This window comes from Chrysochloris asiatica, unplaced genomic scaffold (genome assembly GCF_000296735.1).
Source record: "Chrysochloris asiatica unplaced genomic scaffold, ChrAsi1.0 scaffold00326, whole genome shotgun sequence".
NCBI lineage: Eukaryota > Metazoa > Chordata > Mammalia > Afrosoricida > Chrysochloridae > Chrysochloris > Chrysochloris asiatica.
This window is the reverse complement of record NW_006408844.1, coordinates 2136188-2152669: the sequence shown is the minus strand read 5'-3', so window position 1 is coordinate 2152669 and position 16482 is coordinate 2136188. Positions and strand designations below refer to the sequence as shown.

General features: G+C 43.5%; 1 protein-coding gene across 1 annotated transcript in view; it reads right to left on the bottom strand.

Moving 5' to 3' along the window:
- Nucleotides 1-10877: 10877 nt before the first annotated feature.
- Nucleotides 10878-16482, bottom strand: part of MOGAT2 (monoacylglycerol O-acyltransferase 2) — a 33853-nt gene continuing 28248 nt past the window's right edge. Inside the window, exons 3-6 of the mRNA XM_006875425.1 lie at nt 14306-14510; nt 13817-13991; nt 13015-13214; nt 10878-11032 (exon numbers count right to left, since the gene is read on the bottom strand). Coding sequence (XP_006875487.1) covers nt 10878-11032; nt 13015-13214; nt 13817-13991; nt 14306-14510 — 735 coding nt within the window. The remainder of the gene's footprint in view (nt 11033-13014; nt 13215-13816; nt 13992-14305; nt 14511-16482) is intronic.

The window sequence follows — 16482 nt, the reverse complement described above, 5'->3', positions numbered from 1 at the left end:
ATGGTGCAGTCACTAAGGAAAGCTGCACGGTGTCTCCTCAAAAAGCTGAAAATAGAAATACCATATGACCCAGCAATCCCTTTACTTGGTATATATCCTAGAGAAATAAGAGCCACCACATGAATAGATAGATTCGTACCCGTGTTTATCACAGTACTATTCACAATAGCACGAAGATGGAATCAATCTAAATGTCCCTCAGTGGAATTATGGATAAACAAACTTTGGTACATACACACAATGGAATACTATACAACATTAAAGAAAAACAATGAGTAGGGGAACCACCTCATAACCTGGAGGACATTATGCTGAGTGACCTTAGTAACTATGGTGTGGTGAATTATGTAATGTCTCTTCTAGCCATAGTCTATAACTCCCATCAAACAACATTTCTGCCATGCTGGGTAAGAGAAGGTAGGGGAAGATACTGATAGGATGACATGAGTCAGCTGTGGATGCCAACAGAGTTAACTGTAATTGGGAAAACTTAGAACTCTAATGTGGGTTTAAAATGAGCCATCTCAGAAGTAGGACGGGGGAATAGCACTACCAATGAAGAAGAGGTAGGGCAGACCACATCCTTTGGATCTGAGATCCCTACACCCAGGAACAGAAAGCTGTGACTTTGGAGGAGTGGCAGAGGAACAGTAGCAGCAGAGTCAAGAGCCAGAGTGTGAGACAGAGCAGTGGGCATCCCAGCCCACAGAGCAAGTCAAGCTGAGTGACTTCATGCAGGAGGCTTGCTTGTAGAGTGGGGTACCTCCAGGTACTTAAGTGAGGGAACTAGGTTTGCTAACCCACAAAGCTAGAACTGAGTACCTTCAGGCTGAGGCTTATGGTGGAATAAATGGTATGTCCCGTGGGCATCTGTTAACAGTTATCTAGAACTGTGCCCTGAGCATTTCTGATCCTGCATTGTAACCTGTTAAATTCACTGAGAAACCCTGTGACTATGAGCATTGTCTCTTAACTTCTGTGTGGCCATTGCAATGAAATGTTGAACCCAGAAAAAGTAGAGAGTGCTGTGGGAAGGATGGTTGAATGTCATATTTTTGCAATCACAAAAGGACAAATATTGTACGAGACCACTATTGTAAAAAGTTAAGAAAAGGTTTTCACACCAAAATAAACATTCTTGGATGGTTACTAGGGGTGAGAGGGAGTGTGTGTGTGTGTGGGGGGGGGGGTTTTAATTCACTGACTAGAGGGTTTTGTTGTTGTTGTTAAGTGCTGTAGAGTTGGTTCCAACTTGTAGTGACCCAGTATAGGATTTTTGAAGAGTGCCTGATGAGTTTGAATCACTGACCTCGCAGTTAGCAGTCCAGTACTTATCCTACAGCACCACAGGTGGACACCTGTTAATTTAGGTGAAGGGGAAGGTGATATACAGTAAGAGGGATGTTGGCAAAAGAATGATGGAGGCCTGGGAAGACACAGGAAGAAGTGCAAGAGTAAAGGCAACAGAAGTAAATACTGTTATAGACACAATCCTGCAATACTGGTGATCTACAGGGAGATAAATGGAGAGACACACAGGTTGAATGGGTGTGGAAGGGAGTGTGGGAGTATATCCACAAATATATAATGGCATGTCAGAGGATATTTGTACTTGGGTATTTACCTTTGCTGAACACATATCCGAATGTGATTGAGCAGACAGGGGCAAGTTATGAAAATTTCTTAGACATTACCAAACACTTTGAGGGAATGAATCACTGGGTCTGCGGGCTCAAGACCATAGTCTTGATGGATGCCATGGTCAGTTGGCATACCATAGTCCAAAAAGACTGTGGTCTACATCCTACTTTAGAGAGTAGAGACAGGATCTTGAAAACTTATAAGTGGTCAATAAAGGTGCAACTATTGGTCTATCCCTGTGCAGAGCATAGAGGCGTGATGAAAATTGAAGACACCTGGAAACAGCTAGTCCAATGGAACACAACCCTGACACCAGAAGAACTAGATGGTGCCTGGTTGCCACTACCAACTGCTCTGAAAGGGATTACATTAGAAGGTCCTGGATAAGTGGGAGAAAGATGTGAAATGAAACGCACAATCATAAAAGAGATCAGGCTTACTAAACTGACTGAGACAATCGGAACTCTGAGACTATGGCTCTTAGTCATCCTTCAGGTCTAGAAATAAACTCACCCTCATGACTCAATTTTTAGCCAAATATTAGGGAGTCCTGGTGTGGCGCTGTGGGTTAATGCACCAGACTGCAAAGCCATTTGAACTGCAAGGTTGGTGGTTCAAGTTCACCAGCTGCTCTTTGGAAACCCTATACAGGGTCACTATGGTCGGAATGGACTTGACAGCACTTGACAACAACAACAACAAGCTCAACAATAGTACTTGGGAAGTAAGCACACCTTAGTATAGTCAACCATTTGTGATTAAAAGGGCAACATTTACCCAAGGACGAAGTTCAGAGAGGTTAGGAAAGAAGGAGGAATGGAAATAGGAAACACAGGGAGGAAGTGGGATAAGGGATTATTCTGTAGGGACTACAATCAATGTATGTATGAATTATTAAATGGAAAACTGATAAGCTCTGTAAACTTTTATCCAATTCACAATAAAAAGTTAAACAAGAGCTGAGGCCTGATGACAGAGGTGAACAGAGACTTGGGTTCAGAAGTGGATGTCTTTCATTTTTGGTTGACTCCTCCAGCTCTACTCTCTACCTATGTCCACTCTGGGAGACCTACTGCATGGACTCCAGCCACAGGATCTCATGGTGTGCTCCAGTTTTCATATGGGTTCAGACACTGGGAATCTTGACAGGGAATGAAATGAAGGGAAGACAGTGTAGTGGGAATGTTCATTCCAGCTCCTTCCATGCAGTGTCACCTGGAATGGCATGCACCCCATTACCAACAATAGCTTTTGCATGTGATTCTTTCCTGGCTTCTGGTAGCTGTTTCTGCTTGATCTTTTAGGCCTCAGGGTAGTAACGGTACCTCACCCTGCTACCACATGTTGCTTCATCCTTTGGTCTCCTACACTCTGTACTCATTTAAAAATATACTCTTCCTTTATTAATCCATTCTCAAATTACCCTGATTGGAACATGTCATTTGGTTCCTCCTGGGACCCAGATGGATACAGATTCTCTCTATGGAGCTATAGAGAGTCATAGAGGGATATTGAGTAGGAGAGTGGCAAGGTCAGCTTTGTGTTTAGACTGCTCATCCTAAATGAAGGATGAATTACAGAGAGCAAGACAGAAACAAGTGCAGAGATGTGGAGGCTGAGTTTTCCCATTGGGATGAACTATGGCTTTTATCATGGTCATGCCGGTTATCCTAGGATGTGTTGTGTGTGTGTGTGTTGGGGGATGTAGTTGTTGTTGTTAAGTACCACTGAGTCAGTACCGACTCAAAGCAACCCTATGTACAACAGAATGAAACACTGCCCAGTCCTGCACCAACCTCACAACTGTTGCTATGTTTGAACCCATTGCTGCTGCCACCGTACCAATCCATCTCACTGGGGGTTTTCTTCTTTTTCTCTGACCCTCCACTTTGCTAAGGAGCTCTGGTAGTGTAGTGGTTACAAGTTGGACTGTTAACCTCAAGGTCAGCAGTTCGAAGCTACCAGCTGTTCCGCAGGAGAAAGATGTGACTTTCTGTTCCCATAAAGATTTACAGCCTCAGAATCCTTATGCAGGGTCACTATGAGTTGGAACCGACTCCACAGCACATAACCACCATCACCACATTACCAAATATGATATCCTTCACCAGGGTCTGGTCCCTCCTGACAATATGTCCCAAGTATGAGAGACAAGGTCTGGCCATCTTGGTTTCCAAGGAGCACTCTGGTTGTACTTCTTTCAACACAAATTTGATTGTTCTTTTGGCAGTCCATGGTACTTTTAATATTCTCCTCCAACACCATAACTCAAATGCATCAATTCTTCTATGATCTTTCTTATTCACTGTCCAACTTTTGCATGCATATGAGGTTATTGAAAATACCATGGCTTGGGTCAGGCACACCTTAATCCTCAAACTGACATCTATGTTCTTCAGCACTTTAAAGAGGTCTTTATGCAGCAGATTTGCCTAATGCAATATGTTGTTTAATTTATTGACTGTTGCTTCCATGAGTGCTGATGGTTGATCTGAGCAAAATGAAGTCTTTGACAACTCCATTTATATGAATGTTGCTTATTGGTCCAGTGGTGAGGATTTTTGTCTTCTTTACATTGAGTTGCAACCCATATGAAAGGCTGTGGTCTTTGATCTTCACCAGTATTTTAAGTCCTCTTCACTTTCAGCAAGCAAGGTTGTATCATCTGCATATCACAGGTTGTCAATGAGCCTTCCTCCAGTCCTGATGCCATGTTTTTCTTCATATCATTCAGTTTCTCGGATTATGTGCTCAGCATGCAGATTGAATAAGTATGGTGAAAGAATACAACCCTGGCACACACCTTTGCTAATTTAAAACCATGTGGTGTTCCATTGCTCTGTTGGAATAACTGCCTCTTGGTCTATGTACAGGCCCCTCATGAGCACAATTAAGTGTTTGGGAATACTCATTCTCCTCAATGTTGTCCATAGCTTGTCATGATCCAATTGAGAGCGTTTGCATAATCAATAAACCACAGGTAAACATCTTTCTGGTATTCTTTGCTTTCAGCCAAGAGCCATCTGATGTCAGCAATGCTAGTCCTTGTTCTATGTCCTCATCTGATTCCAGCTTGAACCTCTAGCAGTTCTCTGTCAATGTACATTTGCAGCCATTTTGAGATAATTTTTAGCAAAATTTTATTTGTATATGATATTAAGGGTATTGTCCAATGCTTCCACATTCTGCTGGGTCACCTGTCTTTGCAATGGGCACAAATATGGATGTCTTCCAATCAGTTGGCCAAGTGGCTGTCTTCCAAATTTCTTGGCATAGATGAGTGAGTGCCTCCAGTGTTTCATCAGTTTGTTGAAAGATTTCAATTTGTATTTCATCAATTCCGGGAGCCTTGTTCTTTGTCAATGCCTTCAATGCACCTTGGACTTCTTGATCATACGCTACCTCTTGAAATGGTTGAACATTGACCATTTTGTTTTGGTACACTGACTGTGTATTTCTTCCATTTTCTTTTGATGCTTTCTTCATCATTCAATATTTTGCACATAGAATCCTTCAATATTGCAAGCTGAGACTTAAATTTTTTCTTAAGTTCCCTCAGCTTGAGAAATGCTGAGCGTGTTCTTTCCTTTTGGTTTTCTAACTCCAGGTCTTTACACATTTCATTGTAATATTTTTGTCTTCTTAAGCTGCTCTTTTTTTTTTTTTTTCAAGCCGCTCTTTGAAATTTTCTATTTAGCTTTTTTACCTCATTTCTTCCGTATGCTTTAGCATGTCTACACTGGATAGCAAGTTTCAGAGACTCTTCTGACATCTAGTTTGTTCTTTCCTTCTTCTTGTCTTCTTAATGACCTTTTGCTTTCTTTTTGTATGATGTTCTTAATGGCATCCCACAATTCTTCTGGTCTTGGTCTTTAGTGTTTAATGCATCAAATCTGTTGTTGAGATGATCTCTAAATTCAGATGGGATATGGTCAAAGTCATATTTTGGCTCTTGTAGACTTGTTTTAATTTTCTTCAGCTTCAGTCTGAACTTGCATATGAACAACTGATGGTCTGTTCCATAGTCTGCCCCTGGCCTTGTTTTGGCTGATGATATGGAGTTTTTCCACCATCTCTTTCCACAGATATAGTCAATTTGATTTCTGTGTATTGCATTTTGTGAAGTCCATGTGCATGGTCATCTTTCATGTTGTTTTTAAAAAGGTATTTGCAATGAATAAGTCATTGTTCTTGCAAAATTCTATCATGTGATCTCCAGCATCATTTCTATCACCAAGGCCATTCTTTTCCAACTACTGATTCTTCCTCTTTGTTTCCAACCTTTGCATTGTAATCACCAGTAATGATCAATACATCTTGATTGCATGTTTGATCAATTTAAGATTGAAGAGGTTAATAGAATTATTCAGTTTCATCATTACTGACTTTAGTGGTTGGTGCATAAATTTGAATAATAGTGCTATTAATTGGTCTTCGTTGTAGGCATATGGATATGGTTAATATGTCATCACAGAGAGCATTGTACTTCAAGACCGATCTTGTTATGTTCTTTTTGAAGATGAATGTGATGCCATTCCTCTTCAATTTGTCATTCCCAGCACAGTAAACCATGTGATTTTCAGATTCAAAATGGCCTATACCAGTCCATTTCAGCTCACTAATGCCTAGGATATCAATATTTATGCATTCTTTTTCATTATTGACAACTTCCAATTTTCCTGGATTCATATTTTGAACATTCCATGTTCTTATTATTAATGGATGTTTACAGCTATCTCTCTTTGTTTTGTGCCCCATCAGCAAATGAAGGTCCCGAAGGCTTTATTCCATTTGCGTCATCACAGTCAACTCTACTTTGAGGAGGCAGCTCTTCCCCAATTGTATTTTAAGTGCCTCCTAACCTAAGGAACTCATCTTCCAGTACCATATCTGACAGTATTCTGGTGTTCTTAATCATGTTTTAATATTAAACATTCTGGTGCTGACAGTGTTCCACTGCTATTCAGAGGTAGTTCGTCTTTCCTTCTTCCTAGTCTGTCTTCATCTGGAAGCTCATCTGAAACCTGTCTACCATGGTTGAACTTGCTGGTCTTTAAAATACCAGTGGCATAGCTTCCAGAATCACAGCAACATGCAAGCCACCGCAGTAGGACAGACTGACAGATGAGTGGTGGGTGTTGTGGGATAGGGGGGAAGAATCATCTGCTACAGTTCTTCATTTAAAATTTTTGTAAGACAAGTTTGTAAAGATGATTAAAAGATCCTTGCTGTGTCTATGCCCACTACTACCTTTAAAAATATTCTTTCATTGTGAATTGGGTGGAAGTTTACAGAGTAAATCAGTTTCCATTCAATTTACACACTTTTGTTTCATGTCATTGATTGTAATCCCTACAATGTAACAATGGAACCCCATTTATCCTACTTTTCCACTAGATCTCCTGCTTCTACTCCTCCTTTCTGAACTTTGTCCTTGGCTAAATGCTGCCTTTTTATTATTATTATTTTTTAATCTCAAATGGTTGATTTTTTCTAAAATGTGCATACCTCCTTAATGTTATTGTTCTCTTTATAGCCTAGTGTAGTGTTTAAGTTAATTTCTAGGTGACTAAGGGCCATAGTCTCAAGGGTTCCACCAGTTTCTCTCTAGCAAGCCTGGTATTTATTTATGAGTGTGAACTTTGTTTCACATTTTTCTCCCCATCTATCCAGGATCTGCTAATGTGATCCTTTTCAGAGTAGTTGGTAGTGGTAGCTGAGCCCCATCTAGTTCTACTGGTCTCAGGGTCATGGAAGCTGAGGTTTACATTGTCTGGAATAATTGTTTCTATGAGTCTTTGACTGTTTTCGCTCTTCTTTTGACTGGATAGGGAGAGACCAATAGTTGTACCTTAGATGGTCACTTAACTATGCCTTTAAAAAAAAAATTATGGCCTCAATGGCCAAATTTCTTTTTATTATTATTATTAAAGGTTTTGTTATGAATTGAGTAATAGTTTACATGGCAGAATATCCATTTTGCATTCAACCAATCGTGTTTTGTTTCATTGCAATGATTATAATCCCATCCATGCACCATCGGTTCATAGTATTTGCCTCTATTCCCTCTTTTTTTAAAGTATACAAACACACGCAAGAATATATATAATCATTTAAACAACCAAAGGGCACATTTTGCAAGCCAGCCTCCTGCCCTCCAGCCCATGCCCTTTTGTAACAGGACGTTGCAGCTCCTCCTACTTTGACTCTGGGCTGGCCTGGTGATTTGCTTTTACTTTTAGAAAAATGGTGTGCACTTTGTGCAGCCTAGGACTTAAGAGACCTTGCCAGCTTGGTTCTCATTCTTCTGGAACCCAGCCATCACTGAAAGATCAAAGACCAGTCAGCACAGTTAGGGGCCTAGTATCCATGTGGAAAGCAGGGCCCAGCAGTTCCAGACACTATAGCTGTCCCAGCCCAGGAAGCTGTCCCATCAGCTGAATGCAGTTGAAAGGAGGTCCAGACAAGAAGAACCATCCAATTATGTCCCTTGGCCACCCTTCAGGTCTGGAATGGAACTCACTTCATGCTCTAATTTTCAGCCAAGTGGTAGAGAGGCATGGTAGGTGGGGGTGGGGGGGCACAATGACACTAATAAGGTATGCTCACCATGGACTAGTCAACCATTCAAGATCAAAAGAGCAACACTGATCTAAGGACAGAATTCAGAAGGGTTAGGAGGGAAGGTGGAATGGAAATAATAGCCACAAGGAAGAAGTGGGAGGAAGTGGGATAACTGTTGTTACATGGAGGGGGTTGCAACCAGTTGACATAAAACAAAGTATATGATTTGTTCAATGTAAAACTGATGATCTACCCTGTAAACCTTCACTCAATGCATAATCCAAAGTTTCAAAAACAAAGCAAAACGAAGGAAGAACCATCCATCAGACTTGAAGAACTATGAAAAAGAACTAATTGTTGCTGGTTCAACACTCAGTGTTGAGTGATTTGTTACATAGCAATAGATTACTAACATGGGGAATTATGTATCTTTTTGGCAAACCTTGCCCTTCCTCCAAGTCTTCACCTCCTCTGAAAGCCACCACTCACTCCTCTGACCCCCTCTTCATTCCTGCTTCTTTTGTGACCCTTATACTTCACTGCTTAATAGGATTCTAATAGGCACCTTCAGGAGATGCCTTTATCAACTGATGATTAATTCACGCATACCTTATATGGTTCTATGTTGTTGTTGTTGTCAAGTGCCGTCGAGTCGGTTCCGGCCCATAGCGACCCTGTACAGGGTTTCCGAGGGTGTAAATCTTTACGGGAGTAGAAAGCCTCATCTTTCTCCCGCGAAGCGGCTGGTAGTTTCGAACCGCTGACCTTAAGGTTCGCAGCCCGATTCGTAACCACTACGCTACCAGAGCTCCTTTATAAAGGATGTAAAATGGCTTATCTTAGGAAATGCCCACAACCCCAGAGGTAGATATTGTTATCCTTAGTTCCCAGATGAAAAAATTGATGTTTGGAGGTGAAGTGACTTGCCCAGGGTCACTGACAAGAGGTGGAGCCAAAATTCAAACCCAAATTTACATTTCTTCAAATACTCCCCAAGTTGTAATGTTGTGTGACCATCTCCTGGAGGGCAAAGGGTCTGCTTCATCACTGTAACATGAGGGAGAGTCACTCTTCTGCTGAGAGAAGGATCTGGAAGGCAGAGAGGGGGACAAGGGCTACATGGATTTATGTTCCAAACCTAGGAACCCGCAAGTCTTCTAATCAGGACCCTGGGCCCACCTCACCCACTCTGCACTTAACATGTGGTCTTCATTCTTCATGCAGGCCTGCTCTGCCTTCTAATATATCTTTTCCTCTTTTGTTTTCCAACAGAAGAGGGCCAGAGTGGTCTACTTGAGGTTGATGGATCAGGAAGGGGTCAATGGGGTCTCCCATGGCCCAATCAGGTTTAACTTCTGGGAAGATTCAGATAGGGTCCCAAGGCTAGGCTGGGAGTTAAAGGTGAGACTTTGGCCAGCCCCCTTGGATGAGGGGTGCTGTTGTTGTGTGCCCTCAAATCTATTCTGACTCATACCAACTCTATAAGACAGAGTCAAATGGTCCCCACGGGACTTCCTAGACTGTAATCTTTACAGGACTGTAATCTGTAACCAGGTCTTTTCTCCCATGGAGTTGCTGGTGGATTCAAACCACTGACCTATCTGTTAGCAGCTGCATACTTAACATTGTGCCACCAAGTCTCCTTGGTTCGGGGGCAGCGAGTAAGAAACGAGGACTAAAATATAATATTTTCATTGATTAAACTGAAATTTATTGAGCCCCCATTTTATATCAAGGTCAAGAGTTGAAGGTACAAAAGACAAATAAGAGGGCCCTGCATAGAGCTCTCCATCTATGCAAGGTCAGAGCTGAGCCTCAAAAGTTATCTTAGCTGGTTGAGGAAACAAAGGCTCACATGGAGGGCTCAGGTCTCAAACCCGTTTCAGATCTCTCTGGCTGTCAAAAGTGTCAGAAACTCTGCACTTCACATGTGGTCTTCATTCTTTGTGCAGGCCTGCTCTGCCTTCTAATATATCTTTTCCCCTTTTGTTTCCTAACAGAAGAGGACCGGAGCGGTCTACTTTGCGGAGGGAGTTGCTGAGGCAGGTTGCTGGAGGAGAGGGTTGTGGAAGTGGAGCGAGAGCTGATGCTGTCACTCAGGTGGGGGTGTTGCTGTTGTTCTCAAGTCCTTTTGGACTCATGGCCACTACTCATGTGCAGCGTAGAACTGTGCTATACAGGTTTTCAAGGCTGTGACCATTCTGAAGCAGATCACCAGACCTGCCTTCCAAGGAGCTGCTGAGTGGATTTGAGTTATCAGTCTTTCAGCTAGAAGTCAAGTGCTGACCCATTTATGCCACCCAGAGACTTCTCACTCAAAGTTAGAGGAAGTCAGTGCTCTCTACTGAGTGACATGAAAACCGAAGGCCTCAGAAATCATTCTCCTCCAGTCCCCTCTCCCATTTCACAGATAAGTCAGTGGAGGTCAAGGAAACAGAGAGACTCGCAGAGGTTACATAGCATGAGTATAACTCATGGATGCCAGCGTTATCCTCTCCCACATTGCTGGCTCTGAAATAGGACCTGGGATGGGTTAGACTTGCAGGGAGGAGTCTGAGAGGGCTCTGGAGATGTGTGCAAGCAACACTTGCAGGAAGCCTTCTCAGATCACAGCACCTCCAGCTGGGACCACTAATGCCTTCCTTCCATGGCTGTGGCCCGCCCTTTGGTGCTTAGCAGAACTCCAAATGCTGGTCCTCAGGGATGTTGAACTTGAGCTTGTGGGCTTCAAAGAGACTGCACAACTCCCTGATGTAGCGCTGGTGCAGATGGTCTACCTCCTCCTGTGATGGTTGGGGCGTCTTCTGCACTTCCAAGGGCTTCCCCACTGTAAGGCACAAATACGGGTAGTGACCCAGAGCAGAACCACTGGGGGCCGCAGGGCCCAACCCCATGGTCATCCCTATAGGAGTGCTCTTACTTCCACTTCTTTCCACCCAAATTTCAAGTAATCTATTCTTTTCTAGTTTCAAGTTTCATTTACTTTTGTACATTTTTAAAGGAAATTTTAACTTTGTTGAAATGTTCAAATGGTAACTGTACATTTTTTTTTTAATTAAAAAGAAAAAAGAAGGTCAAAGTCTGGTTATGCTTCAGTTTGTATGTAACAAGAGCATTTGCCATTTCAACCATTTTTGTATGTATTGAGTGATCGGTTCTGATAGAGCAACCACAACCAGGGTTGCGATGTGCCGAATACTTTGCATGCATGATTTCCTTGCATTCTCACAGCAGTCTTGTGGGGATAGAAGCTATAATGTTCCAATTTGATAGATGAAGTAATGAGGCTCAGAGAGGTTAAGTAACTTGCTTAAGGCACACAGTCAGAAAGAGCTAGTGCCAGGTTTCAAAGCCTGCATGTGTATTTTTTTCCTATAAGGCCACATGGTTCTGGAAGTCTATAATGTTTCGATCGCAATTGTCTGTATTTCTGCAATGAGGCACGAACCTAGTGCTATTTTTTTCAGCTTTCTGGATACCTGTTTTATTTTCTTCTTACTATCCTACTCTGTTCCTCTGCTGAACCTGTAGAGGAGCAGGGGCCAGAGGGCATCATGTCTGGCCCACAGCCCAAAGAGTTCCTCTTCCTCTCCTCCTCTCGCCACACTGACCAGCAGTGCCTTCTCAGCTTTGGGAGGGGTCAAGAAGACCCTAATTAACCTCCTTTATCTAGCTTTGCCTGGCTGGGAAGAGGTAATTCCCTGACCTCTTTTCTTGAGAACAACTTTGGAGACAGATGCAAGATCATAATTCATGACACTATTGCCACACAACAGATGGCGTGGTACGGCATAGGGGCTCACCATGTCTGTGCTCAACTAACAAATCAGTGTTGTTGTTGTGACATGCCACTGAGTGGGTTCCTACTCATAATGACCCTGTATAGGGTTTGCAAGGAGCTGCTGGTGAGTTTGAGCCACCAACCTTGTGATTCAAACTGGCCTTGCCATCCAGTGCAAAATGAATGACGCCCTCTGGCCCCTGCTCCCTTATAGAATTGTCAGAGGAACAGAGTAGGATAGTAAGAATCCAAGAAGAAAATAAGAGAGGTATCCAAGACAGCTGAAAAAAACAACAAAAAATTACACTAAGTTCATGCCCAGTGTTGTGGGTGTGTTTACTAAGTACTGTTGAGCCGTTCTGACAGTATAGGGTTTCTGAAGAGTGGCTGGTGGGTTTGAACCACCGACCTTGGGTTAACAGTCCAATGCTGATCCTATGTCACACCAGAAGTCCTATGCCCATTACTCACAGGAAAATCACTCAAGAAGTAATTTAGAACCTACTGATGACCAGTTTACGCATAAATTTTAACAGACTTAGAATGCCCTTCCAGTATGCCTTATTCCACCCTCTGGGTCAGAATTATACCCTCCTTCTGTGGCGTGATGAAAATCAGGTTGAATCTGATTGAAATCTCAGCTTAGTCACACAAAGGCAGTGCGATCTTTTGGAAGTCACCTAACCTTCTTTGAGCCTCAGTTCACCATTAATGAAATAGGGATGATAATCTCAGTCTCATAAATTGTTAGGAAAAGCTGAGTTGCATATAAAGCAGTCAGGGCAGTGCCTGGAGGTAGCAAGTGCTGTGTACTTGGCCGTTACTACTGACTGCTCTTTGTGTTGTTGCAGATCTTACCTCAGTCTGCCTTATGTTAGGGTTATCTGTGTGTGTTTCTGTTTCCTAGTGTAGAATGTCAGCTCCATGAAGGCAGCAGAGATATGCCTGGCCTGTCTATCTCACCTTGTAACACCCAGCCCAGGCCCCTTTCTTGACAGCCTATCCTCCCAGTCTGAATCTTGGCTTACCCACGGTGGTGATAGGCCGGCGGTAGGGTAGGAGGCCAAAGCTGTATTGGAAGATACCACGACCATGGAAGAGTGGAAGAGAGATGCCCATGACCTGCTGCAGGTGGTTCTGGACCCAGCGTAACCAGGATCCAGGAGGGTTATTAACCTGGTTAAATAGTTCATTCTCCCCAAAGGAGAACATGGGCACCAGAGCTGCCCTGGAAGGAAACAAGAGGTGAGGGTAAGAGGCCTCAGAGAACACACAAGCTGAAAGGCGTCCTAGCTTTGTGCAGGGAACCAACGTCCAGGAACTGAGGCATAGGACAAAGCCTGACTGAAAAGAGGAGGCCTGGATTCTCTTCCAGATCTGCAATGGCCTTGTTAGCTCACCTTGGGCAGCTCATACAACCACAACGTCCCTGTTCTACCATGCCTGATAGACCAGAATGCCTCAGAGAATCCTTCCACATATAAAACATCAGCAAAGTTTCTAGAAAAATCACCCTCACTGGTTCCTATTCCTCTAATATGTGCTCTGGGATGTACCCCAAGCCCCATTTTCCCATAAGTCTCTGGTCTAGTGTCAGCTTTGGGGAGCACGTCCCTTTCCATCCAGTCCCTTTGATAACTAAGTCTCCCCTTGTGGAAACTTTTTCAGGTATTTGGGTATGAGATAGTATACCTCTCATCGAAATACAATCTTTGTAAACAGACAGAGACTCTAATCTGCATTAGTCTCTGACTATCTTCCCACCAAAATATCATTCTTGCTTGCCAACTTCCAATGGAACTCAGAGCACTGGTCCCAAAGCCTTTATACCCTTGCATCAGAGCGAGCTTGATGAAGCCCTTGCGGTTCTTCAGCAACAGCCTGTAGGCTCCAGGTCGGGCATCTAATGCCTCCTTAGCACCCCCTACAATGATGGCCAGAAAGTTCCCGCCTTCCTTCCTGCTCAGCAAGTGAATGGCACTCTCCTTGTCAGATGCAACCAGTCCTGGGCGAGAGAAAGCATAAGTGAGAGGGCAGGGACCATGAGGTTGAATAGACACAGATGACTTCTTCTCACTTTCCCCCAGGCTGAAAGTTCTCCCAACACTGGAACTGTGGTCTTATTCTTCCCAATGCTCTCTAACTCATTGCCCCTGTGCACTGTGCTGTGGAAAGTGCTTCCTTGGGTCTAGCCCCTTTCTCCCACTGCACATGCTCTTGGAAGAAATGCAGAGCTGTTGGCAGCCCTCCCTAAAATCCCCAGGATACCCCATGCCTCCAGTCTCACCTTCTGAATTACTCAGGGGTTGGAAGACTCACCTCCAGCCATGATATAATCCCTGAAGAAGGGGGCCCGGAACCACAAGCTCAACATCATCAGACGGGGGCTGATACCGGGGAAGAGGGAGGTGAAGCCGGTACTCTCCGTGCACAGGTTAATAAAAGCTCCAGCGGCCAGGACCCCATGTGGGTGGAAGGCAGCAATGTAGTTCCGGGAGGGGTCCAGATCAGCAGTCTTGACCAACTGCAGGGACAGCAACCTGGTGAGCCAGAGCTAGTCCTATGTGCCAGTCCCAACTCTGCCACTCACCAGCTACGGGACCTTGGGAAAGTTGCTCCCCCTCTCTGAGATTTAGGTTCTTAATCCACACGTTTGACCACTCTGAGTTCTTGTAAAGACTGAGATATTGTGTATGAAAACATTTGCTGTGTCACTAACTGTTTCCCTTTCAGACTTCTCTGTAAAATGGGGATACTCAGCCCTGTCCTGCCCACTCACCAGGGCTGCTAGGAGGATCTGGTAAGGTTTCCAGCTTGGAAACCTTATGTAGGGTTGCTATCAATTGGAACCAACTTGATAGCACTTAACAAAACAACATATGATTTAAAGGCCTCCTAGTGTGGTTCTGAAGGATAAGCACTAGACTTCTAACCACGAAGTCAGTGGTTCAAACCCACCAGCCTCTCCTTGGAAACCCCATGTTGTTGTTGTTAAGTGCCGTCCAGGCAGTTTAGACTCATAGCAACCCTTTATAGGGTTTCTGAGGAACGGCTAGTGGATGTGAACTGTTGATGTTGCAATTCAACCTGACCTTGCAGTTGAGTGCTTATCCTATAGCACCACACCAGGACTCCTATACAGGGTGACTATGAGTTGAAACTGATTCAATAGCACTTAACAACAACAGCAATAACAAATGACCACATGGGGGCATGACCATGCTGAACAATTTTAACAAAATTAAATACAGGTAGAAAATGACTTAGGGAGGCAGGGCTTGATGGCAGCTAGGGTGGAGGTGCAGTGAAGTGCACCGTCAGTGATACCACAGAATACCAGGCAAAGCAGATCTAGGGCAGAGCTCCAAAACTCAGAACTACAGAGATAGGAGTATTTAAAAAGTTTGAAGGCTTATAGCTAGTGGAACTTGTACCAAAAGTAAGAAATTGTGTACTTTTGAATCTGCCAGGTGCAGCAGCCCAGAGCTGACAACTTGGGTGAAACCAAATGACAAGATCAAGTGGGGGAGCAGACATACCATGGAAAAATGCTGTGGGAACCTCGGAGCAAAGGTGGACAATACACTTTGTCGGTTTTGCTTTGTTCTGATTTTCTTTTTTTTTTGTTTTTTTTTCTTTGCCCCCGCCTCCCCCCACCACCACTGTTTGCGCACCTCCATTCTGGTGACTAGAGGGGGTGCCTGAACAAGTGGACACTCCCCACCCTCACCACTGGTGGGTTCTTCTGTCATGCATGCGCACAGCCCAAGAGCTGGTTTGTTTTGTTTTGTTTAATACGGGAAAGCCCGGGACAGGGGTGTAGAGAGGGAAAGAGAGCTTAAACAAAACAGGCTGAAGGTTAAATTAAAGCCTGAGGTACAGCATAACAGCCAACAGCGGCATCTTGAAATCTCTCAGGCAGCTTTCAAGGCAAGAAGCTGAAGAGAGGATATTAAAATCATACACATATTAGGCTACAGATTTTTTTTTTTTTCTCTCCCTCCTCTCCCTTTTCTGTGATTAAAGACTGCAGTATTCAGTTTAGTTTTGTCTTTTTGTTGTTGTTGTTGCTTTATGGGTTGTTATTTTTGTTGTTGTTGTTGTTTTTGCTGGTACTGTTTTGCTGTTGTATGCCCCCCCTTCTACCTTTGGGGAACTCTTTATCTCCCTATGTTACCCAAGAAGAGACAACAACTGCTGCCATATAGTCAAGCTACACCCACACTCTATGAAACACCAAAACCCAGGCAAGAACCAATACCAACAACCAGGGAGGCAGAGATCACCTGTGAAAGTTACTCTGAGTTAAGAAATAAGAAGATGAAAAGGGAAGCCTATATCCTGATCACATTTTCCTGGAAGCAACCAGAAAGCATAAAAAAATACGAAAACACATACTTAATTAAGTATTAAGGCCACAGATAAACACTAAACATGTCCAAGAAGCAAAAGCAGATGACCATATCAGCACATGTCCAGAAACAAGATAAAATGTC